This window comes from Homalodisca vitripennis, chromosome 4 (genome assembly GCF_021130785.1).
Source record: "Homalodisca vitripennis isolate AUS2020 chromosome 4, UT_GWSS_2.1, whole genome shotgun sequence".
Lineage (NCBI taxonomy): Eukaryota > Metazoa > Arthropoda > Insecta > Hemiptera > Cicadellidae > Homalodisca > Homalodisca vitripennis.
Genome location: NC_060210.1, coordinates 103,820,035 through 103,846,328, shown reverse-complemented (window position 1 = coordinate 103,846,328; position 26,294 = coordinate 103,820,035). Strand labels below are relative to the sequence as shown.

Sequence of the window (26,294 nt, the reverse complement as noted above, 5' to 3'; positions counted from 1 at the left end):
AGACTATATTATCATTCTTTAAAATAAAATGTATTATTTTTTATAGTTTATTTAATTTTATGCTAAGTTAAATGTTTACAATAACGAAATAAGTATGTAAATATAAATAAGTACTAAATATTGCTTTTTTGTTAAAAAATTTTAATATTCTAATAAGTGATAAATTTTGTTTCAGAAATGGATCAAAGAAAATAACGTCTTAGAAATAGTGCTTCGTGATTCTTTACATCAGCCACAGTATGTTGAAAAGTTAGAAAAAATATTGAGGTTTATTATAAAAGAAAGGACACTATCATTGGAAGATTTAGATGCAGTTTGGGCTGCTCAGTGTGGTAAACATGAAGCTATAGTCAAGAATGTACACGATCTCTTGGCAAAATTGGCATGGGACTTCTCTCCAGAACAGCTAGATCATCTGTTTGAGTGTTTTCAGGTTGGTTATTTCACTGCCTTAAACCGTTTTATAGTGCTTAGGATCGTTATGTGCAGTCCGTCAAGTCGTATATTGATATTGTAAATTTTTATTAATATGCCTTCTAGTTTTGAACATTCTGACCAATATAACTTGAATCCAAATGTTAGTCTAGCATTTTATATTCTTCCAGCCTAGGCTATAGCTGATATAACCGGGGTTTCTCAAGGTTCTCAAAATGTTCGTTATGTTTCAACCAGATAAGTGGAGTTTCCAATTGAGTTTTTTCTATTGTAGAATAGTGTTGTTTTTAACTATAGTTAAACATTAGTTTCAATGTTTACTGTATTATAATAAATTATTCATAGAATTTTGTACATTTTAGATTGTAGTACCCAAGACCTTATTGTAACTTATAAGCTTTCTTATGAGGCGAGACATCCAGCTGGTATGCACCACAATTGAAACTGCTGTCACAGTGGAACAATTGCTTGTCGACTGTCATTGATATTCTATTTTACAACGATAAGAAAGAGGCTTCTTTCTTTCCTGAAAGAGATCTTACTAGTAAATGCGATGTAATTTAACACATGTTAAATATTGATTTTTAATTAATTAAATTGTTATCTAGTAGTTTGTACTTATTATTATTCAGAGTTGTTATGCTGAGGGAAAACTGGAAATTCTCAAAAAATTTACCAACTATGTATGGAAAATTCGGGAAAAAATAAGTGACTTTAAAAATTATCTCAGGAATGTGTTAAATTTTGTTGTCACCAATTTCTTTTCTTCCTGTTTTAGAAAATGTCAAGTTTAAAGGTGGATGGATCTTTTGTCTTGGTTAAAAGTAGTGACATGTGTAAAATGAATCTTAAATCCATCGGATCTTACACTATAATTCGGATTCAAGAATCGATTGACAGGCTTCGTTAATCAAATATGTGTAATTAATTATTGAGTGATTGGCAGTACACAAATTACCGATCGCTAAAACGTGTTTTACTGTACTTGAGCTTTTAAACTTTCTGTTTTTGCTTGACTGAATATGATATCTCTGGGCACAAATATGGTTATTTTCACTGTATCCCATAAGCGATATACATGGCTTAGGCAACAAACACAGCTTGTTTGCTTCGACTATCACCCTATTTTAGTGATCCTAAGCATTTTGCCTGAGCTTCGGATGGTTCTATAGGTTAGATTTAGTTCCTTACCGTTTCTCTGTAGGGTTTATTTCAGTTATAATGGTTGGTGTTCTGACTAATATGTATATTAACCACATTTCCGTAGGTAGCTGACTGTCAAACATTGCTCTTGTCTTCTCCTTTAGGGTATTATTTATTCTTTCAGCTATACTGTTTAGTTGTGGTGAATATAGTATGCTATAGTAGATGATAATATCCTTCACTGTACATCATTGTAGAAAGCGAGAGATTATACAGGGTGAATATAAAGTCAGGACCCCCCCCCCCTCTATTTTCTTCTATAGGTAATATAAGGAGATATCCTTTGGGTAGTGGTGCAATGTGGAAAGGAAGTTTCATTTTATGACATTGAAAATTTTTTTTGTCCCCCAAAAATGCGAAATTTTGGGGGCAACCCAAAAATTTCAAATGTAAACCCCTATCAAGTGACCCCTCATTTTAAAGAGCATGAAAAAAACTTAAATAGTAGTGAAAACCAGAGATTGCTATCTCTTTCCTAATCCGAAATAATAGCCAGTATTACCAAAACAATTTTACACCACGTCACGAAGATACGAAAGATACGAAAGTGACAATGTTCCAGCTGCATGATCAGCTGTTGGTGTCAGCTCTACTGTCTATTATAAATAATAATGCATCAGCTGACTCATACTGCTTATTGTGTTCTGACGATTTATTTACATTGAGGTTATGTATATACTGATGATAGTCCAGTTGATTTTGATGTGAATATTTCTTAATTTTCGAAATCAATTCTCAAAAAAAATAAAAAATAAAAAAAAATTAAAAAAAAAAATTTTCCAAATAAATCACTGGATGAATAACTTTCTAAATCACTCTGTGCCATTTTTTAATTTCAAAAATTAAGAAATATTCACATCAAAATCAACTGGACTATCATCAGTATACATAACCTCAATGTAAATAAATCGTCAGAACACAATAAGCAGTATGAGTCAGCTGATGCATTATTATTTATAATAGACAGTAGAGCTGACACCAACAGCTGATCATGCAGCTGGAACATTGTCACTTTCGTATCTTTCGTATCTTCGTGACGTGGTGTAAAATTGTTTTGGTAATACTGGCTATTATTTCGGATTAGGAAAGAGATAGCAATCTCTGGTTTTCACTACTATTTAAGTTTTTTTCATGCTCTTTAAAATGAGGGGTCACTTGATAGGGGTTTACATTTGAAATTTTTGGGTTGCCCCCAAAATTTCGCATTTTTGGGGGACAAAAAAAATTTTCAATGTCATAAAATGAAACTTCCTTTCCACATTGCACCACTACCCAAAGGATATCTCCTTATATTACCTATAGAAGAAAATAGAGGGGGGGGGGGTCCTGACTTTATATTCACCCTGTATATTCATTATCTTGTATGACAAACTATGTAACATTGTCATATCTTAGTTTTTCTACTTTTCAATTACATATTTGTCTTCACCTACATACCCTTTTACATACATATTTAAAGTTTATAAAAATATATAAATAAACTTTGCTGAAGAAATATTTAAAATTATCAACACAAGTAATAAAATATTTTTTATTATCATCGATCTAAACATCAGTTGGATAACATATATCAGAATATACAGTATATGTTTGCTCTTTTCCTTTTGGAATTGAAAGACTGTCTTGTTTTGCTTGTAAACAATGACATTCCACAAGACGTTATTCTTTAATATGACTTACACATCTTATTTAGGTTATTAAAATTAATATGACCTCATTTTCTATGCCATTCCATAGCATTACTGTTTCGAGTACATAGAAATATGATTATAAGTAATACAGTAAAACCCAGCTTATCGGAACTTATTTGAGAAGTAGTGAAAACAGTTCCAGTAGCCCAGAATCCAACCGGAAATAGTGGTTATCTGAAAAATGTTCGGACCCAATTATTTTCGATAATCAAGGTTTTACTGTATTACTTTTAATTAATTATTAGTTTCATTATCATTTTGCACCATAACAGAACAGTTTAAAAATGTTTTACTTTACAAAACTATTGTGTTGTGTGAATTTTCTATTAACCCTTTAAGGAGTATGGACGTCATATGACGTCTTCTTTTAATAGGTTAAAATGAGTAATAGATGAAATCCAAAAAATTACCAAAAGGAGTAAAGAATTATAATCTTTAAAATCTCTTAAAAAAATGTTTATTTACATTTGAAAGCTTAATAAAGAAGGACTACATGTTCTACAAGTCTTATTTTCTCACTACGGCAGACTCAATCAATATTGTCTGCCATTTGGACAACAGTAACAAACTATATGGCTGCTCAACAAATATGTAACTCTCACAAGATAAATATGGCCACAGTATATAGTATACAAGGAATGGCTAGTATTATTTGGTGGCATATTATGACAGCAAAGCGATGCACGCACGGCGCGGCCTTGAGTCAGTGGCTTCTACCAGGTGGCTACTGCGATTTGGTGGTAAAATCAGATTATAAGTGAAAGTGAGCACAAACATGGAAGTTAAGTATGTTGCCGATAGATGGAACCACTTTACAGACAAATCTACTTTAAAGGCAACCAGTAATAGCATCTCATTTACGATAATACAAAAATACAGAGGCTAATCGTCATATGATGTCCGTACTCCTTTGGGCCACTATAAGAATATACGTCATATGTAGAGTTTACACGCACTCCTTAAAGGGTTAAATTACAACGTATCAGACTTATAGGTTGTGTTAAAGAAAGCTTCTAGCCCTAACTTCGCCTGGTACATACGACATCTTTACTTTACTTTTACTTTTATAGAAATATAATCACAAATTGGTACTATATACATTAAATTGATACTATATTAAATGTGATTATGTAAATTAGTATTAAACAAACCTTTTATTCTCGAGTTACAAATGCAACTGTAATAAACATTAAATTAGTTGGAACTATCAACTCAATACCCATAGAGCTTATGTAAATTATGTATAGTATTGCAAGACACCATTCTTGTAAAAATAGTTTAGTTTAACCCTTATAATCCGGGCGGACAATATATTGACCGCCGAATACTACGTGAAGCGTACGGGCGGACAATATATAGTCCGCCGAGTTACTTGCCAAACGTACGGGCGGACAATTTAGTGTCCGCCAATTTCATGTTTTGAAATAAAGTATATTGGCTCAAGAAATATATATTTAATTGTGTTTATAGTTTTTTGTGGTTTATTGGTGATTTAGTAATCAATATAAATCATCTATTTAAAAGTCTTTGACTTTTTTTTATTCTAAATACTGAGTCGTCCACAGCTGATCAATGCGTCTTGGCAGTCGGCAGGCGTGTACAGGATAGGCCTAGGGCAGGACGTTTTTCTTCTTTGATAAAATTACCCGGTAACAAAGTGAAAACTTGTAGGGTTTGTTCTGATAAGGGCACCAAATGTAACAGGAGTAATAGAAAGGGATCTAGAACTGTTTGTTCTCTTTGCCAAAAGGGCTGCCATCCAATGTGTTTGCCCAAACACATTTGCAATTAGACCTACCAGATTAAAAAAAAATTGTAAATATATAAAATAGTGTTTGTAAAAATGTGTAAATAGATTTTGTGACTTGGTGATAGTGAAAAAAACTTCATTGGTTCAATGATTGGAACTCCTTTTAATGCTATTGGTGAGTGATTTGTATTTGTTTTTATTTTTCCAAAAATTGGCACATAACAATTTTATTTTATTATAAAATTATTATTTGTTCTCCTAAGGGTGTGAAATTTTGATATGTTATAGCTAATTAAATGCAGAACTGAAATATTTGGCTCTCCATGGTAAAGTTTTTATTATTTCTTGTAGTTTTAAGGCTTAAAAGTTATTTTTTAACATTTTTAAAAGTTTATAAACATAAAAAACATATAATAGCTAATTATTAAATTGCTTTGATAAACTTTAAAATTCTTTATTTAGTTAGGACATTTAATTCAGCAAATTTTGGTACCAGAAACATTACAATAGCCTGAGTAGAAATCAGAAAAATAATTTGTTATAAAAAAACTTACAAAACCAAAGCAGTGAGCATGCAGCAGTTTTATGAGACTTTCATAAAATTGGTGCGGCAGTTTTAAGAGAACATAGTTTTTTCTCCCGGGTTAAAAGGGTTAAAACATGGCTCTAGTTGGTTTTTTTTTTATTACAGGCAAGTTGGACAAACGCAAATAAAAAACAACGAGAAAAATTACTAGAGCTGATAAGACGATTAGCAGAGGATGACAAAGATGGGGTTATGGCCCACAAGGTAAGTTGATATTATGTTGTACAAATTATTGTAGTTATAGAACCAACCTTTTTTATGTATTGGTGGGGGGGATTTGAGTTCTTTTACTAAGCATTTATAGCACAACTACATTATTAATAAAAGCTAATGTATTAATTTTATATGGTAATTCAATTTGGGAATTGGGCCAAAACCATTGTTAAAGAAATAAAATGTCTGAGATATGTGGAATCAATTTCTATGATCTAACTCAGACCAGTATTTTGATGTGAAGAAAGAAAAAAGAAAGTTCAATTTAATCCGGAACGAGGTTACTTTGCATTTGATTTGCTGGAGATGTACAATGTACATAAGTACTGAGCAGCCAATGTGCATATATGAGACACATCTCCATTTTCAGCTATTAATGATGTCTTTAGTCCTTCAAGCGGTAGTACAACAGTTGTATCAATTGTCAGAAATGGAAGATATAAAATAGTTATATAATGTCTGTTGAAAGAAACATGTATTATTCATATTTGCAATGGTGGATTAAAGTGTTCCTCTTGATTTCGTGGTTTTAAAGAACAAATGGATTTTTGGCAAGATGCTTTGAAAGTAAATCCCTTTCTCTTGAGTTTTATTTCTTTGCATTCAAAGGCAGTATTTACAATTTGTCCTTGGAGCTCTTATGGCCTGCTCTACTGGCCGCCGCCATATTGTCGGAGGTGCGGATTAATTTTTACCGTAATATTATCTCAGTTCGTATGCCCAGCTGTACGGACCAAGATATAATATGTCCATAGCTCTTAAGTTAGTACCTCTAACCACTAAACATAGCAGTTATTTTCTAATATTCTCTTTGTTTTATAATGAATGGGTGAGTGCTGAAACCTATCGAGCAGCTTTATTTTTAAGTAAAGTAGTAAATTTTAAATTAGCCTACAGTTCTTTTCTAAACATTGACTGTGCAAATAAGACAAATGACGTATAGTGGGCCTATACACTGAAGGGTACTTTGGGACTATACCAACCACACCAGTATGAGGAACACAAAAATATAAATTTATAGAAACAAACATTATAGAACGAAAAAACAACTCTTTAGTTACAAAATTACAAACTTACAATGATTATCAATTGTTAATGGGTTTCCTGCGACGCCCAGAATGCAACGAATACAGTGTCATGTCATGTCCATTCAGGCATATTTTAGATTTAGGCAACAAGTCATGATCTTGTAGAAAACGAATGGCCTCCTCTTCGCTCTGGTAAATCCCAAATTCTCATAGTGTCACCCATCACTAATCTATTACACACACAGTAAAACACGGAAGTACAACAAAGCGACGTACTCGACAGACACTGCGGCACACCAGCTGAACGGACGGCGAAACTCTGCAGTCACGTTATCTACTAGACCGCTCGACTTTGACCTCTGTCTGAGGATGGGGAGGTGTTTGCGATAAGACAATTCTTGTTTTATATTGACGAAATATTGTTCTACGCTAATCTAGTAATCAGTAGAAGCAAAATGTCAAATAACGATTCATGTCTGGATGTGGTCGATATAATCCCAAAGTACCCACTGAAGTGATAGAAGGGATAGAAACCGAGAAAATTTTACTGAAAGTGTGCTAACTATTCTTGACTACACATGGTGTGTATTTTATTCCGTAACAAATATAAAGACTGCAAAAAATGTAAAATAGTTTATGTCTGAGTATAACATAACTGTAAATTCTTACTTAACCCTCCATCGGGCGCTTAAAATTAGAAACACCATCAGGCGCTCACGGAGGTTTCCTCCAGGTTGGCGAATAATGGATATCATAGTCGTTTAAACTGTTTTTATTTGTTTAAATATTCATACTGATTTAATTACAATGTAATATATTCATTTTTAGAAATATAATAAAAATTACACTCTTATGTAATGAATTTTCGAAATAAGAAATTCAAAATCTTAAAAAATGTTATTGTATAATAACAACATGATTAATTTTAAGGAATAATGCAATTAATTGTAAAAATGTTTAACCTGCTTTAAATATGTATGGAAATTAACTTAGTTTTTAACTTCTTACAAAACAACTTACTTCAATTCTTGAGATATTATACAATTGTAATGTCAATTATTGCTCTGAAATAAAAATTTATTCTTTACTAAAAATTTTTTACACACTGCACAAAATTTAAAATAATTTTCCTTCTGGTTCTTATAACGGCAATGTTCACTCCATAATCATTACTAAAATGTTCCCTAGCACACTGTTACTGTACTGACAAGTCTCTCGTCTTCATTCTCCATTTCAAAAAATTCAAATAAAATATATGGTATAATTTAAAAAGAAACCATCACAGGTCACACATTTAGGCGCACACGGATTATTACAACATAAAAACTAAACACAATAAGGCGCTCACGGAGATTTCGTCCAAGCACTACAAACACACCATCGGGCGCTCACGGAGGAATCGTCCAGTCACGCACGGAAGTAGACCTCATACTGACACATTTTGATAAATAAAAGCGGGAGGGTATTGTTTCGTTTCCCCGAAAGATGCTCGTGAAGTACACTGCGGGAAACGACTGCCGACATCAGAAAAGTAGTACTATTTTTAATAATAAAACATACACGGAGGAAAACTCCGTTTAGCACCCGATGGAGGGTTAATAACCTTTTATTTACATATCTTTGTTAACAATTTAGGTATAAGAGTTAAATTTCCCTAATTTATGTTTATCTTTGTATTAGAAAGATTCATTCAAATAAATTTGATATTATTTTTAATTTCTTCTTTAAACATTTTAAACTACTATGCAAAAAACGCGGATGATAATGACAAATAATTCTGATCTGAGATGGCAAACAACAAATATGGCCGCTGAGCTGACAATGAAAGTAGTGCCATAATCTGTACTAGCCATACGTGTCGTGAGGACAAACTACAGCAAAACTAATGTGAGCTGTCTGCAACCTTGGTGTGTCCACCCAGCAGGGATCACTTCTGGCTGGTTTATACCTACTAGTTGAACCCACCACTGGGCACAACAAAAACCGATGTGCCATTTCAATCTGGGCAACGTTATGGATGTCCAGTAGCGGCACATCACTAACCGCAAATGTTGAGATTCTGGGGTTCATGGGCAATTCGATAGGTCTAGTCTACTGTGGAAGATGACTGTTGGAGTTGGTGGGGTTTGTTCCCTTACCTCAGAGGTTCTTGTTAACCTCAACAAGGGTGTGCCACCCCCTGCCTACTTTGACTGGAGAGGCTGGTTCAGAGCTGGCCTCCCCTTCTTCCGGGATGACTTTGAGATGTAGTGGCCTAATTCTTCCTCATGGATCTCGATAGGAGGCGGCCCCTACTCCCTAAACCTTACCCATCCTGAATATCCTATCACTCCGGAAGCAGCGCAAATGTTCTTACAGGACTATGTGCAATTTAAGCTTCTTGTCCTAAGAGAACAAAAAAAAGAAAAAAAAAAAAAACTTGGTGTGGCCAGTACTGCTGGACTTTCGAGCGCAAAGGGTTAACTATTGTCATACAAGCATTTCCAGTTTTGGGTACTTAATACATGGCTTCTACTACTACTATATATGAGAGCAATATTATTTGAGTGGTATTTTAAAAGTTTTAATGTTAATTTATACAAATTAGTAACAAATAATAATTTCTATATTTTGCATGTCTAAGAGGAAGCTAGCTAGCTTCCAGACTTGTGTTGTAAGTTTTCACTCATAACCTAGAGGTAGTATATCCCAGTGAGAATTTGGCGCCTTTTATTTTCTTCTGGACCAACGATGGAACGAACAAATTACTCGACAATGTTTGTGAAAAAGCTCAATGGGCTAATGCATTGGTTTGATTTAGTGTCTGTAAATTTGTCTTACAATTTATACAATCTCCCGTTATTAATAAGTTCTTATGTATTTAAAGCACATAAAATCGTAACTTGAGTTCAAATACATCAAATACACTGTGTTCATTGTAGAGAATCAAGTTTTTTCCCCAACTCTTTTCAACTCTATCCCCTACTTTTCTCAACATTTGCCTTATGATATGTACGATATAATACATATTTTTCATAGTAAACCAGTTGGTCTGTGTTTTCTATATACAATAAATTCAATTTAATCAAAATATATTTTTTAAATATATAATCTCAGTTTCTCCCATCTATGTAATGTTTATTCTGTAACAGTGTTTAGTTTTAACAGTATTTTAGCTCTTACTTTACTTAGGACTTTTCTAATTACCACATATATATTTGTCTTACTACATACTGTATATCCCTTCAATTTTTCAGGTTTTGACATTGTTTTGGAACTTGGCTCATTCAGATGATGTTATGACTGATATTATGGATCAAGCCTTGGCTGCTCACATAAAAATACTTGATTACAGCTGTTCTCAGGTGAGGAAGTTGTCATTGTTTACAGTAATTTACATTGGTCTAATGTCCATTTTAACTCTTAGGAAACCAACCATCTTAGGAAACGTCTCACAGGATATATATATATATATATATATATATAAAAAACTCCATAGATAGTTTACGTTTATTCCATTACACGTTTTGGTCAAATGTTCATGAAAAACCCATAATTGGAACCAAAATAACATAATATTGTGGTTTACAAAGTTAATATTTGACTTGAAGATTGTATATTTTGTGAATTAAGTTCGTGCTTCACTGTAAGTCTCTCAGCTTTAAGGACATACATACCCGCACCCTGCCCGACACTTGAGTCGACCGAGTGTCTGTGCGGGCTCGGCTCGATCATGAGGCCACACATGTCCGTAGCAGTCCAAGCACAAACAACATCACTGTTTAGACAATAGCATATTTCTTTTGGGTTTTACAGTGACAGATACTTTAAAAAAAATATTCAGCAAATAACGTATTGCTTAAGATGAAGAATGTTAATTTTAATGTTGTTATCTTTATTAATCGCTGAATGAAACATTGCAATGTTGCAGTAAAGCTTGGTACAATCAGTTGTAAAATTTGTAACTAACATTATCTTGGTTATATTTTTTATCCCTATTCTTGTTCATTGTGTTTTCATTGCAGTGAATTTCGATCAAATACACTATAAACAGTATATTTGGTATTTTTTGTATTAAACCCAAGAACTGTGAGGCCAGAGTTTGCCATGTTGCAAGCCTTTTTATAATAATTGGTAAATATTTTTATTTTATCGTTATTGTACTAATAATAAAAAATAAAAATGTCATAGAAACATTCTAAATATGAGCCATACAAAATACTGGAATAAATTTATCAAGTAACTTCAATACATCCAAAATAAATAGAATTTTGCATAAATAAATATATGCTTGTATAATAAATATATTTAATAACAACTTTTAAAAGATTTTAAATAATTCTAATTTATTTGTTAAAAATCAGTCACTTAATATACAATCAATTTGTTGTTATCAAATTTGTTGTAATTTAAGCACAATAAGAAAATATGACTATACTAATTATTACTCTAAAAAATGTAATCCTTTTATCAGTACTTATGATATTGATCGCGAAAGCAGGATGTAGAGTTAGGCTATACTAAATAATTCAATAAAATAGAATGTTTAGATTACTTAAATAGTTTTAAGAAGAAGAAGAAGAAGAAGAAGGCAGCAGTAACCAACATAGAATTATATTTCAAAACTATTTATACTTCTCCAACTCCACATTTTCTGTAATCTTCTTCCATACATTCTCATTATACTCTGCATTCCGATATTTTTCACTTGATTGATTATAAATAACAGGAAACACCCTTACTCCTTCAAAAAGTGTTTCTATATAAATGACTGATGCCGCTCTTAGACCGCACTGTGCCCGTAAAAATTCAAACTTCACTTATCGGTGACGGTGCAGACACGGTGTGGCCACGACGGTCTGGTGACGGTGCGGACATGTTTGGACTTGCAGATTGAAAACTGCACTGCAATTCTTTCACTGTATGACGGCCAACACACGGCTGACACACGTGTCGGGCACGGTGCGGGTATGTGTGTCCTGGCCTTTATGCGTAGCTGACAGTTGCTCGGCAGTAAACTAGCAGTCATTGTAAATGTTCTTGAAACTGAGACTTAGTTTAGGAACATGCAATTATATTCTCTTTAACCCTTACATTGTTCTTGTGTTTTATGTATAATCAGTTTTGGAAAATAAATACAGGCAATTACACTATGATGTTTGCAGTATAGATAATGTATTCACCTAAAATGTTGATTCATATTCTTTTACAATATAGGAGAGAGATGCCCAAAAGACGGAGTGGCTCAACAGATGTGTGGAAGAGCTAAAGACATCAGAGACTTGGGTCCTGCCAGCACTCAAACAGATAAGAGAAATATTCTGCTTGTTTGAGCCCAGTCCTACTGTTAATCATGGACAAAGAACTCATCAAGTTTTGTACAGGTAAGCTTGGCTTTTGTAACTGTTGCAACTTCAAAGGGTATAAAAAGTATCCATAGCTGCAACTGTTGCTCATAAAATAAATCTACCATAGTGTATATCATTTTAATATTTATTTCCTAAAAAATTATGTTTTGACACGATCCACTTTGTATTTGGAGCGATGAATTTACCTTGAACAGTTTATTCATGCATAAAATTCCAGTGTAATTTGATGTAAAGATATCAAGCTAATATCACATAATAAATAGTAATGAGTATTGAATAATATGTGCTATGTGTTGGTTACATCAATTGAATTACTGTGCACATCATAATTTTATTATTGGACTCTTGTGCACGATATATACATTCTTAATGGCATTAAAATTACCAAAGTCTGGTTATTGTTCCAAATTTGAAAATATTTTAATATTTAATGATCATACATTTTTATTTGTTAATTCCAAAATGTATGTGTTTCAGACAAGAAGTAATTGACCGTCTCCAAAACCAATATGGCCTTGTAATTTTAGTAACTACTAGTCTTACCTCCTACATGGACAAAATTAGACAATTAGTTAAAGGTGAGTACCTGATAAAAACTAATTCCAGTTACTTCAATGAAAAAAATAAAGTTCACTAAACTTTTTCTATCATAATGATATAGTTATGGCTCTATAGCTATGTGGTATGAAGTTTTACTGACAAAATAAGTTTGAAAAGATATGTTAAGCTGATGAACCTTTTGATTACAATACAATTGTGTGAGGTATAGAACATTTTAAATGCTGTCATTATTATGGGAATATTTATATTTACTCACACACAACTCAGAACAGTGATGTAGTCAGTCTATATAATATCTAGAATTGGGATTCCCAACGGAGTTTCTTCTTTTAATTTCAGTTTTTTTAACTGTACGGAATATTAAATGGCAGTAAGCATTGTACCTCATTCTTGATTCTTATTCTCATTATATCATAACAAACCATTATTCTGCTGCAGGCCACTAACATTTATATAACTATGTATATTATATAACTATGTTTGTTTTTATAATATATAGAAAAACATTAAACCTAGTATTAGGTTTTTTTATGTGGATGTCACTAACATTTTTATTTCTTAATTATAATTGATATTTGGTTTAGCTTCACCATTTCATAATCCGGTCTAAAATCTTAGTGCTGAAGTACTTTTGTGTTTTTATTATATAAGGATCATTAAAAAAGTTAGAATTTTTGCTATCCTGTTGTATTGGCGGGGGTAGAAATATTATGATTGTGTAACAACGTGCATCATGTGGCAGTGATGCTGTGAAGGTCATTCTGCCATTCCATGCACTCCAAACTACAATTAAATATGGCTGCTGCAATCGGCTTTATAGACTGTTAAGTCAGTGCTCTAATTCAATTTGTGAAAATTTTCAAAACTCTTAAGATTCATCATGACTGTGTTCTGCATTTAACGTTAGGCAAATACAAAGGACATGTAACCGAGTGTCAGGGGCAATAAGAACATTTGCGTTTTTTTATGAGAAAACGTTTGTAAACAAATTTGTTTCGGGTAGGATCCACCAACGTTCATGATAAAGAAGAAAGTAGTAGTCGTCTAAATTGGTGCTCTTCTTAATTTCAATGAAAAGTTTAGAGAAAATTTGAGGAAACATAACAGACAATGTTTTTTGACTTCTTCTAATTTCTATTCGCTTCTTGACATAAAGAAATGTTTTACATTTTTCCCTCACAATTGTGTTTACAACAGTTTACTCTAAAGAATGGTTAAGTAAATAGAATGAGTCAATTGATGAAATGATAGTTGTGTATATAAATAACTTTAAAGTTAACTGGCAAAATTTGCTAAGGATGCGTTGTAATACTTATTAAATATTATTTGTTCATGTTAATAATGTGTTGAAGCAGAATCTCAAAAATCCTGGTTTCTTCAAAAAAGATTTGAATTAAAAAATCGATCTACATGATTCAACAATATGCTGAGATTTGCCACTTGATAATTATAATGTGTTTAGCAGTATGCAAATTACTGATCAATCACAAAAACATGTCTTGCTTGTACTTGTATAAAACCCATAGATATACAGAATAACCATAGATATCTTGCGCTATCTTGTAACAACATACTATAGTTACTTTAGTCGCCTAAAATGCATCAGAATGCGCGAGGGCTCTTGTTTGGTGTTTCATGCGATATTGGTGGAACATGATACATCAAAATAGCTGAACAACATTTAGCTTTTGTTGGCTTTGACAACCTTGTGCTGTGCATTCAGCATGCCGTCCTCTCCATTACTCTACTGTAAACTTTCTCGTGAAAGATAACACCTAAGCACACATTGTTTGTTTTCTAACCGTACTTAGCACAAACACCTATTGCAGTTAGTGATTATTTTCTTTGGTATGGTGACTGTTTATATCAGATTTTGCCAGCTATATCTGTGCTACAAAGGTTACACCTTCAAAAATTAGGTCTGTGCTAAGAATAAAAAATTGTTAGCCAGAGGTTTAAATGCATGCCAGTGGTGTTGAAGTTGAGATACAGACTTAATTTTCTCTTGCAGTCTTTCAAAACTTCTGTAAAATTGTATGTAGCATTTCACACACTTGCAACCTTGAACTGGGAACTTACAGTTTTAAACATCCACGTCTGACAGTTAGTGGCATGTCTAAATTTTTATTTTTTCATATTTTTAATAACAATTTTTCTGTATCAAATTTAAGTTTGTTTACAAGGAGTGACTGAAAAGTAATTTCCCTTAACAAATTAATGCCTCTAACATCCTAAAGTCGGTTCAAATGGACATAGTTTAAAAACTTTAAGTGTAAAATAAAGCTTAAAGTATATTGAAGAACATTTTTTACTTAATTTCATAATGAACATTAAGTACTATACATTTAGTTGCGGGAAGTGCCATAAGTCACATAGTCCTAAATTTGGGCATTAGGGCAATGATGGGCTCCATTGACAAACACTGAATCTTACTGTAAGGGTCACACGTTATTGTTATTCAGTTAGAATTTTGTTTTCTCTAGTTGAATTTGGTTTGAATTTTCTTGAGAAGATATGAAAAAGAGATATTTCATATTGTTTTATTGGTCTTTTTTCCTGAATAAGCACTTCAACATGAAACTTGTTTTCAGTGTCAAATCATTGTGCTTAAGGCTGGAACAAGAAGCATTCCTCCATGTTTAATTTTCTATGTTTACAACACAGTTCTTAAATATAAACTCACTTTCTAACATGAAAAATATACATAGTTTCATCACTGTAAACAGTTGTCATTCTCTGATGAATTTAAATGAGCAGACAAATCTTCTGTTATCAAGGAACTTTACTACCTTTCATTATTTAAATAATAATGAAAGGTATGATAATATTTTACTTTGTTTGTTTTTTTTGGAGGTTAAGTGGTAGAGAGGACTTTTAAGTCCTAACTTCGCCTCTGTAAATAAAGGCATTTTTCATTTCATTTCATTTCATTTCATTATTTCAATCTCAACAGAAAACATGTCTCACTCATTTATTACAAGGACATCAAACCAAAGTGACCGATCAAAGTGATACGTGGCATGCTTTCTAACTCACCTTAGTATCTTTCAATCGAGTCTTAAGTCTGATAACTTACCTTCATATTCACTCGAGTAATGACCACTACAATACAAGTCATAACACTTTGTAAAACATTTAAATATTTGTATTTTTTTAAATGTTTTTTACATTTTAGTAAATGTCATCAAAAAATATTACTTAATTTAAATCGTAATTTTTTAATTGTGTACAAATGTAATTCAGAGCATACTAACTTATTTGATTTAAAAATGTATTAAGGGTTACAACAGATCTAATAACACACTTTCAGACCATGGCCAAACATGCTTTATATTATAGTGCAGTTTTTATATTAGGATATCAATGTTTCTGTAAAAGTTTCTCACATGTACTTAAGCACTGTTTAAAAATATGTTGCGTAAAATGTTTATAATTGTTTTCACAGATAAGCCTGATTTGGACCACAATACTTACTTACCAGACAAGAGGTATAACCATGTGGCACAGGTTCAAGAAAGGCTGAATTTCTTAAGATTTTTGCTCAAAGTAAGTACTTTTATTATATAGTTTTTTTAAGTTAAATATCAAAATAGGGTTGTGCTAATCCTCTAGTTCTTAATTCAGGAATTACTTTTATATCATTATTGGTGTTAGGAAAGTGACAATACTTGATACGACATGTAATTTTACTAAATTCCGATATAGATACTTACTTCTTTAAGTATTTTTTTAGGGAAATATCAATGTTTTCTTGTCGGTTTTCAGTACTTTCTATCAAGAATTGGTGTCAACGTTGAAAATAAATCTGTCTCTAAATCGAGATTCTATTAAAATAAGGGGGTGAAAATTGGGTCTAGTCGCATTACTAGTTAATATAGGGATTCTTATTGGGTTAGTGATGTTCTTGAAATTGTAATTAACTTTTGTCATAAGTTGCTTCTCATAGATATTCTACTGCAGTGCAAATAGTTCAATTAAATGGAATTTGGATGTTGCCCATCCTTATATGTTACAAAAAACAATGTCAATAATGAACTTTAAACAAGGAAATTCAATTAAACTGTTATCTAACATCTATATTCCAAATAAGTATTAATATTGAATTCAAACATTTGGAACTGTGGTTGAATGTCTGTGGGGTTTTAGAGATATAATGAGAGATTTTGAGTTTTTTATGAATAGGAAATTACAGTCACTCCGTGTGGAAAACACCAATTTTTCTTTTTTTATTTGTAATATTAATAAAAAATATTGACTGTGACATTACTATTTTTGTACCGTAAAAAACCATGAAAGAGCCATGAATTTAATGATTGATACTGATTGGGAACTCTGTTGAAAGGCAGATGTATAAACAGAGGAGGTTAAAGGTGGTTGCGGTGAATTGTTACAGTGATAGTGATGTAATTTTCTCCATTACTCACAAAACAAATTAAATACAGCGATAAAGTTGTTTATATAAAATTTGCTCATATATAGTTTTACAATAAGTTAAAGAATCGGAAATAAATATAAAAATAAATTGGGAATTTGAAAAGGTTGTGAGTGGCCATCCTCTTTGTTTTATTTTTACATTTTGAATTCTTCTCTACACATAGGTATTGTTTTTGTTACAGGAAGGTCAGTTATGGCTGTGTAAAGACCAGGCTCGTCAGATTTGGGAGTGTTTAGCAGAAGATGCTGTGTTTGTGTCAGATAGGGAAGCTTGTTTCAAGTGGTTCTCCAAACTGATGGGTGAAGAGCCTGACTTAGATCCTGCTATCAACAAGGAATTCTTTGTAAACAATGTGTTACAATTGGATCCAACATTGTTAACTGAAAGTGGCATGAAGTAAGTAAACAGCAAAGTATTTTCTTGTTTATACATAAAAACTCCAATTTATATAATTAAATTTAAAAGAACAAGATAATTTATGTGAAAGATGTGGTATACAGTAGAAAAAGTATTTCAGCTACACAAATTAATATAGGTGAATAGAAATTTGATTTCATAAGAATACATTAAAAACCAATTTAAAAAAAAAAATATGCATTTTGGGAGCATCCAACATGTTACAGTTGAGAGGTTGCTCCTGGCTTGTGCAACCGTATGTGAAAAGTGGTTGTGCTTACTTATGCGTTGACGTATTTCGTTGGAAAAAGTATTGTTGCAAGTGTTAAAAAAATTTCATAATAGTTGGTACCGTGTAATTGTTTTATAACTGATGTAATACAGTTCACACTTGGTAAAAGAATTTTCTTTATCTGGGCAAGACTTTTTTCACAGCTGTTTTTCCTGCCAAAAAATAAGTGAGAGGATTTGTTGGGTTTTGATACTAGACACTTCAATTATTCATCTGATCAATCTTTATTTATTTTCTATTGGATTAAGCTACATATTCTGTTATTAACAGGTGCTTTGAAAGGTTCTTTAAGGCTGTGAATTCAAAAGAGGGAAAACTGAAAATGAAGAGAAGAGCGTATATGATGGATGATGTGGATCTTGTTGGAATGGAGTATATTTGGAGGGTATGTACAATAGAAGTTATTAGACTTATCTTGGTTACTTTGAAAAAATAATTGACTAAATTAAAATTAATAATTATAAACAATCTTATTAGCTTAAGCAGATAAAAAAATATATATTCCTATCACACTTTATTATTGCAAGGAATAAGTCAGCTGTTATGTGTATTCTTATAAATTTATATATTACAAGAGATTTTTTTAACCTCCCCTGTTCATGCTGTGAAACAGCTGGCAAACAGCATGATACAACAATGTGCTGTAATTAACTGCACATACTTTCCATTAATATCCCCCACTAATTACCGAACGTCTGACACCATTACGAGTTTATGTAATGACATGTAAAACAAATTGAGAAGATCAAACTATTCATACTCCTAATTGTTAAAAATATGTAACCTGAAAAAATATATAAAAAAATAATGGAAGTGGTTTGTTTATTATGTTTTTTGTGACATTTTTGTATGAAATACATTAATAAATAAAATATTACAACAATACTCATCTTTTTCATACCTAAAGTTATTATCATTTATTTCTTCTGACATTTCAATATATTATTGAGTTATCTTAGTTGCTCCATAAAGACACACAAACGATATTAAATGTCTAACTTAGTGTATACATAATGTAAGGATGGTAGTTTCCAATATCATCCAGGAAAATATTTGTAAGCGTACAATGCAGTCTTATCTATTTTTAACATAACCTTACATACATGGTTGTTAGTTAATCAATTTGTAATCTAAGGAAATATGTTTTTGATTTACTGTCAATTATTGAATTCATATGAAATGTTTCGTTTAGGTATGTTTTTGTTTTGCTCAGTTTAATAAAACTATTAAATTTAATTTCAAATTATGATATGCAAACTATAGCCTAATATTAGCCAATTCAGTGAAAGAGGGAACTTTGCAAAGTCTATTTTGATAAAACGTGTGAGATTTTTGCTTACTCATATTAGTTATATATGAATAAAACCTTTAATCGTATTAGTTACACAGTAGATTAATCATGCATACAGATGTGGTATGCTGAGGCCTAAGAGATATTTCAGTTAGTTCTGAGGCCCAATGCTAGGGCTGTGACATATAACTTTAATTGTTAACTGTTCAAATATTTGCTACCTGACCTCTCACTCCACAAGTGACAGTCCAAGCACTTTCTTTTGCCGAGTCTGAATCTATAGCATTGTATGAGTTATCTCTTGTGTAAGTAGTACAAATATTTGCTACCTGACCTCTCACTCCACAAGTGACAGTCCAAGCACTTTCTTTTGCAGAGTCTGAATCTATAGCATTGTATGAGTTATCTCTTGTGTAAGTAGTACAATCAAAGATAAAACTTATTTCTTAGTGTAGTTGCAGTAAAAGCCTAGAAATAAGATTGACAGAATAGACAACAAGTAAATCACCTGGATGACAAGTTCAGATGTGCATTACACCTCTTCTTTAATTACACCATCTCCTTGAAATAATGAAATTTACATTCCACATTTCTGAGCAAAAGCAACAATTTTATTTTTTGTGAATGAAACTAACTGTGCTATGCTAGAGAAATTGTGTAATCTTAGTCGTCTAATAAGGTAGTTTCATCATATTACATCTCTGATTAATGTATTATTTCAGGTTGTAACAAATACAAGTGATGAGATTGCTAACAGAGCAATAGAGTTGCTGAAGGAAGTAAGCACGAACTTAGGTCCAAAACTGCAACAAACTTCAGTTCACTTCCATGAGAATTACATTTCCGAGTGCCTGGATCGCCTGAGTGCCCATTACAGCACTGTCATGGTGTTGCACTCACAGACCAACAATGTGCAGAGCACTCCTCTTGCTGCCGAGAGGTCGGTATCAGCATTTTGTCAATACAAAGAAAAAACTTGCATACTATATTAATTTATGCTCAAAGTATAGAATCCAAGGAACTAAAGTTTGTTTTACAATAGTATTTATAATATTATGGATGTTGAGTTACGAAATATGAGTTTGGACACTAGTATAACAGTTGTTGATTGAGTAGTTTAAAATAATGTAATACACCTCATTTTTCTTCATCAAACTGATATTCTCTTAGTTACTGTTGCTAGTTACAGAACCAAACAAATTGAGATAAAACAAAAAGCTAATTGTTAAATTATAACGTTTTATCAAAAAAAAAGCTCCAAATTAAGCTATAACCTAGGAGTTTTCATGTTTGTTCAATTTACTTCATTATTGAATAACATAACAGATAAAAATGATGTAGATATTCTGCTTACTCAGCCATCTTCAACCTTGTGAACCTTTGGCAATGATTTTATTACCATATAAATGTGTGAAAAACCCACATTGAGTATATGGCCAAAACATGTTTTAGCGAACAATAATTAATGTACTGTTGATATGCCTATTATTAACGATTGGGCGGATCCTCTCAGATTCAAATGTCAAATCCAACTGATAGATTCTTGAATCCGAATCTTTGAATATTCGGTGGATTTGAGTTTCAGCTTCAACCCATCACTTTTACAAACATATCAAAGAAAAATGTAAATATTTATTTATAAAGTAGTTCTGAAACTAAAATATAAATGACCCGTGTAATTCTGACTTTGATGTAAATATATTTGATGTATCAAAGCTGAAAGCAAAGTATTTTTTAAACCTGCAAATGATGACAGCATAGCCTCAGCCAAGAGAAACTCTGAATAATGTAAATTATATAAATCAGAGCAAGACGCATGCAAGCATTTTTGGAGGGGTTTTCATTGTAACAACTGTCTTTCTAACACTGTAATACTTTCATTATGTCTTGGACATTTTCAATCTTTATTGAAAATATATTATTTAAATATTTATTGAATCTTATTAATTCACTCCATATAACCCTCCCGCCTTCCCATCATAAACTTAAATATCTACAGTCTCTCTTGTTTTAAAAAGTCCCAAATTGAGGAAAATATATTTGTATGATTCTGATTTTTTAAGGAAATTTCTATAAACTCTAGTCTACAGCTAAATCTGTACACATATGAGGTGCTAATGTTTCCTGATCCAGGTCACTGTAGTGTTTTGTCACACAGCTGTAACTTAAAAGACAATAAACTGACCTAAACTAAATTTTTCTGATTTTTTAAATTTTTTTAGAAGGCGAAACATTTTTGTTCCATCAATTACATTTAATTTATCAGAGTTGGTTGGTATTGGATGTAGCTCCTGTAGCAGTCTCTCTTTATAATCAATAGCCTGTATAACTTATTAAATTTGTCATGTGATTCCTAAAATGTGAAAACATTTTTAGGCAGTACCACCAGAAATCTATTACAATGTGCAGAGTGATGAAGGTACTACAAGAGTACATCAGTGAGTGTGATGGGGAGTTCTCAGGGGAGAGAAAGCTCCTCCCTTTACACAGGTAAACAACAGCAGTACTATATTGTTAACATATTATTGAATCAATTAACAGTTTTTCTACATATATACAGGGTATTTCAGACCAACCATCTCAAATGTCTAGTGGTCAAATGACTAACTGCAGAGGTTTAGTTTAAATGGATGCCCCAATAAATCTACCTTAAAGAATTTGTTAAAATAACTTCAATTCTGTAAAAATTCAAAGTGTCCCTAAAACAGAGAGTCCCGTGTTCAAATATCAGAACTGTCAAGTGTAATCACACTTCTTGTTGTACATAATTTTAAAGGTCTTTGCAACTTAAACTTTGACGAAGAAAGAAGTTAATTATTTGTATTTATTATCAGAAGAGAAAATAAACAAGCAGAGATCACATAGGCCTAGATCTATCTGGTCCACTTGGAAAAATTTGTCCCTAAAGGAAATAACGGTTTTTGTAGGTGTTATCCTAAACATGGCACTGAATAACTATAATATCCAAAGACAAGGGTATTTCTGGTCTGACTGGGTATTTCACCAAGCAATTTGTAAATGTATTTTCAAAAGATAGATTTATTTTAGAGATTTCGTACCATGGTGAAATACAAAACTTTTAGTGTGAGTAATATACCTTCTTTTTCCTTCATTTATATCTTGGAACAATAAAATGAGTTAAAAATGAAAGTTAATGAGTTTTCAATCATTAACTACAAGTGTACGTAACTAATATTTTGCTAAACCGCTATAAATATTCCAAAATAAATACATATTAAGGGAGCTGATGGGTAAAAAAACGCAGTTCTTGAGTTTTAAATCATTAACTACAAGTGTACGTAACTAATCTTTTGCTAAACTGCTATAAATATTCTAAAATAAATACATGTTGAGGGAGCTGATGGGTAAAAAAATACAGTTCTTGAGTATTTACAAAGTTTATTATCTTTTATTAACTATGTGTGTAAGAATTCTTTTGACATTAATTCTATTTTAACTCATTTTTCATATAGTAGTTGTCCTAAGTTACAGTTTTTATTATAATGTAATCCCCAAGATGTTTATTTAGGTACTTCTAATGACCATTTTAAAAGATTTATATAATTTATATAATTTGAGTTATTTTATGTAAAAACTATTGGCCAATTACCAATTTTTCATCATTAAATTTTTTTATTTTGTATTATTGAATAAAATGTTATAGTTTGAAATTAAATGCAATACCATCAGGAAATAGCTCGTAATAATTGTTTGGGATATTCAGGTTGAAAAGGAAATCATGTACATTTTAAATAAAAACTGTCCTGAAATTTATTGTTGTAACAAACTGTACATTATAGACTAAACATAGTTTTCCAAATACACTGAATACACTGTATATACTCTTATAGTTTTCTACTTTCTAGGCAACCCAAAATCTGTTCCAACAGTTGTGTTGTCACGATGGCTACAGTGGAACCTTGTGTTATATCATTGCAATGGCGGATGTTGGTTGCAATAATTGTGTTGTCGCAACAGTTTCAGTAGAACATTTTAATTTTTGCAGTTCTCAACTGTTCCAATTCCAGAGTGTCATGATAAGGCAGTTTAAGTTGAAACGATCCACCTCTACTCCTGTCTACTTCATGAACTATTATATAATGTAAATGTTGTAATTTTTCTAATAATCTGTTATATGCTGGTAGGGCGTGCAGAGGTAAACATCTAGCACTGGTAGTGAGGTTCTCAACGCCTGGTCGACAGGGAGGGGACGATGTGGACATCCATACCCATAGCAATGATACAGTGGGTTCGGTTCGACGTCAGGTGCTACGGAGGATTAAGGCGGCTGGCTCTAATGTCAAGCTCGATCTATACAACAATGGAGACTTGCTTGATCCTGGAGATGACCGTAGACTGCTCTCACAAGTACCTATTAGGGATAAAACGGTAGTTACTATTTCTGATTTGTACAATTACATTGCATTAGTTATATCAAACTTTATTTTACCCAAGAACCTGTGTGAATATTGAAAGCTATATAGTATAGCTAATAAATAATCAAGTATTAAAATAATTTACATTGATTTTTTTCCAAATTGTAAGTTTGTCATATCAAGGTCTTTGTAGTGTGAAAGTTGATTATGTATATCTTGTTCATGTTCAACTGTTCAATAAGAGTAATCCTTTCTTAACCCTGGAACTGGCCATAATTTTTCCCAAAATGGCAGGTACTTTTTGGTGATTTTGTAAGGGTTTTGTATTTTAATCACTGCTCATCTATTTATTAAGATACAAACATTTTAAAAACATCAATGTCTTTAGAAATAAATGCAGTTTCCCAAAAAAATATTAAAGATTGAATCATTTAATATATTTTTATTTTTTTACATATTAACGTAAAAATATTAGTAAAGAATAAATTTTTCTCAAAATGTATAGCACCCTCTCAGGTAATATGAAAGTTTTTAGAATAATTCTAAAATATACAAAAGTTTGCTTATATACCTCAATTACAAATTACAAAAACAATATTTAGGTAAAAGAAGTTTATTGGTACTTTTGGATAATATATCTACAAAAACTACAAAATCTGAAAAAAGTTTGTATAGCACTATTATGTATACCATTGTGACATTTTGGAATCTATTGGATGAACAAATATTTTTTTCTAAGAGATAAATATATGTAGAAGAGAAAAATATGATATTTATAGAAGTTTACATTGTATAAGATATTTTTATATGGCAACAAAATTTTTTTCTATTTTTACAAAAGTCAAAATTGTGAAATAAATGCCTAACTTTTTTAGCTAACAATTTTCTTTTCATCTAAATATTATTTAAAAAGATAGAACATTTATTGAAGTTTACAAAAATGTACAACAATGTATTTTTATCTCTATTATTTTTTTGTTAAAAAAATAAAACAAGCGATGGTCAGAGAAATAAAACGCTAATACCTTCAGAAAAAGTAAAAAAAAAAATACTTTTTATAATAAATACCTTTGCATAAATTTAAACCAAAACTTTATTTTAATTAAAATTAAATTTTCTACAAAATAATAAAACACTGAACCTACGTGAACATAGGCTTATTTTCAGTTTCACAAAAATCCAACCTATTCGCTAAAACTTAACCTAACCTCTACATTTTTCACTTCACTAATAAAAAAAAACAATAAACAAACTTTTATTTATACATACTAAATAACGAAAAGTCTAAAATATGTAAATAAATAGCAAGCAATACACTAATAACGGCAATGACGTAATAACAACAAAGAAATCAACACAGCAACCACGCGATGCGTTGTTCTTCTCTACTGGCTGAGTCGGTGATTACGCAACAGAACAAAAATAAAATACTAGTTCATAGTCTTCGTTGTCTATTATACTGTTGCTGAGAGCAATTCTTCTTCTTTGTTTTGATATGATTTTTCACTATTTCCAGACAACGATAAAGTAACAAAAATAACAAAATTTAATGAAGCTATTTTCGACGCATTAGACATTTTAGGATTTTACAAAACACAAGCTTTTCAAACGCTTATTTTATAAACATTTATTTTCCTACTGGCTATTGAAAAGATGTTTCTGAAAGCCAAGAATACACTGTTTTCAATGACGACACTTTACGATCGTGTAGAACGTAAACTCACGATAGGGAATTTTTACAAACATACGGTAATTTTAGCGTGTTTGGAAATTACGCAAACAAATGGCAAGCGGAAATGTGAACATCCAAGTTTAGAATTTTATAATGAAAGATTTAACTTAACTATAGAGTGTTTTATGATATAATATGAAACCTTGAATCTTTATCTTTAGATTTACGTATGTTTTACTTCAAACAAAGTAAAAATAGACTTGCTGTGAGAGATCATATTACGACATAGTTAATGCGTCGAAAATAGCTTAGTGCCATTTTGAAACTGTAGTTAATGCATCGATAATCGCTTAAAGCCAGTTGCAGGGTTAAGAGAGTAGATAAGATGTAACTCGTTGAATTTTGTGGTGAATTGGCAATAATAAGATTGTATCTTTGTCTCTGTCACTTTCACTATACAAGGAACCACCAGAGAGTGCAGTTGGCGGCGACTAATAGAATGGACTGGCCTGCGCGACGTTGCCACACAACTGCCGCTGCCGCCCGGCACGGCTGGCGCATTGTGGCTGATAAACCGCTGCGCTGTCACAACTAACACTGATACTGAACATTTAAAACTTATCAGTATAATTGAAAAACAATATTTAAAATGCGTTGACAGTTTGCTATATTATATTTAAATTACTTGTATAGTTTATTAATTTTATTACAAACTAACTAACGATTAAAACAAACAAATCGTCCCGTCAGTTAGTCAGAGTAAAGTACTTGCTTATTTCCATATGATACAACAATCTTTTCAGTGATTTTAAACGATTACTAAACACACACAAAATTAATATACATGTTGCTTATATTGGACACTGCATGACGTGTTGCTTGATTAAAAATAATTAAAAAAATATAACAATATAATCGATTTTAAAATGATCGAACAATTATATTTTTAAATTATTAAATAATCAAATTTTCTACTAAATAACTTTTAGGGTCTACTATTTTAAAATGATATACGTT

General features: G+C 31.6%; 1 protein-coding gene across 5 annotated transcripts in view; it reads left to right on the top strand.

Annotated features, from left to right (window-relative positions):
- Positions 1–26,294, top strand: part of LOC124359859 (probable ubiquitin carboxyl-terminal hydrolase FAF-X) — a 151,008-nt gene that overhangs the window by 46,945 nt on the left and 77,769 nt on the right. For all 5 annotated transcript variants that reach the window (XM_046812956.1, XM_046812954.1, XM_046812955.1 and 2 more), the window contains exons 9-19: positions 176–433; positions 5,771–5,869; positions 10,143–10,250; positions 12,103–12,269; positions 12,732–12,832; positions 16,261–16,361; positions 17,432–17,646; positions 18,209–18,323; positions 19,952–20,169; positions 21,606–21,719; positions 23,375–23,618. In XM_046812956.1, coding sequence (XP_046668912.1) covers positions 176–433; positions 5,771–5,869; positions 10,143–10,250; positions 12,103–12,269; positions 12,732–12,832; positions 16,261–16,361; positions 17,432–17,646; positions 18,209–18,323; positions 19,952–20,169; positions 21,606–21,719; positions 23,375–23,618 — 1,740 coding nt within the window. The remainder of the gene's footprint in view (positions 1–175; positions 434–5,770; positions 5,870–10,142; positions 10,251–12,102; positions 12,270–12,731; positions 12,833–16,260; positions 16,362–17,431; positions 17,647–18,208; positions 18,324–19,951; positions 20,170–21,605; positions 21,720–23,374; positions 23,619–26,294) is intronic.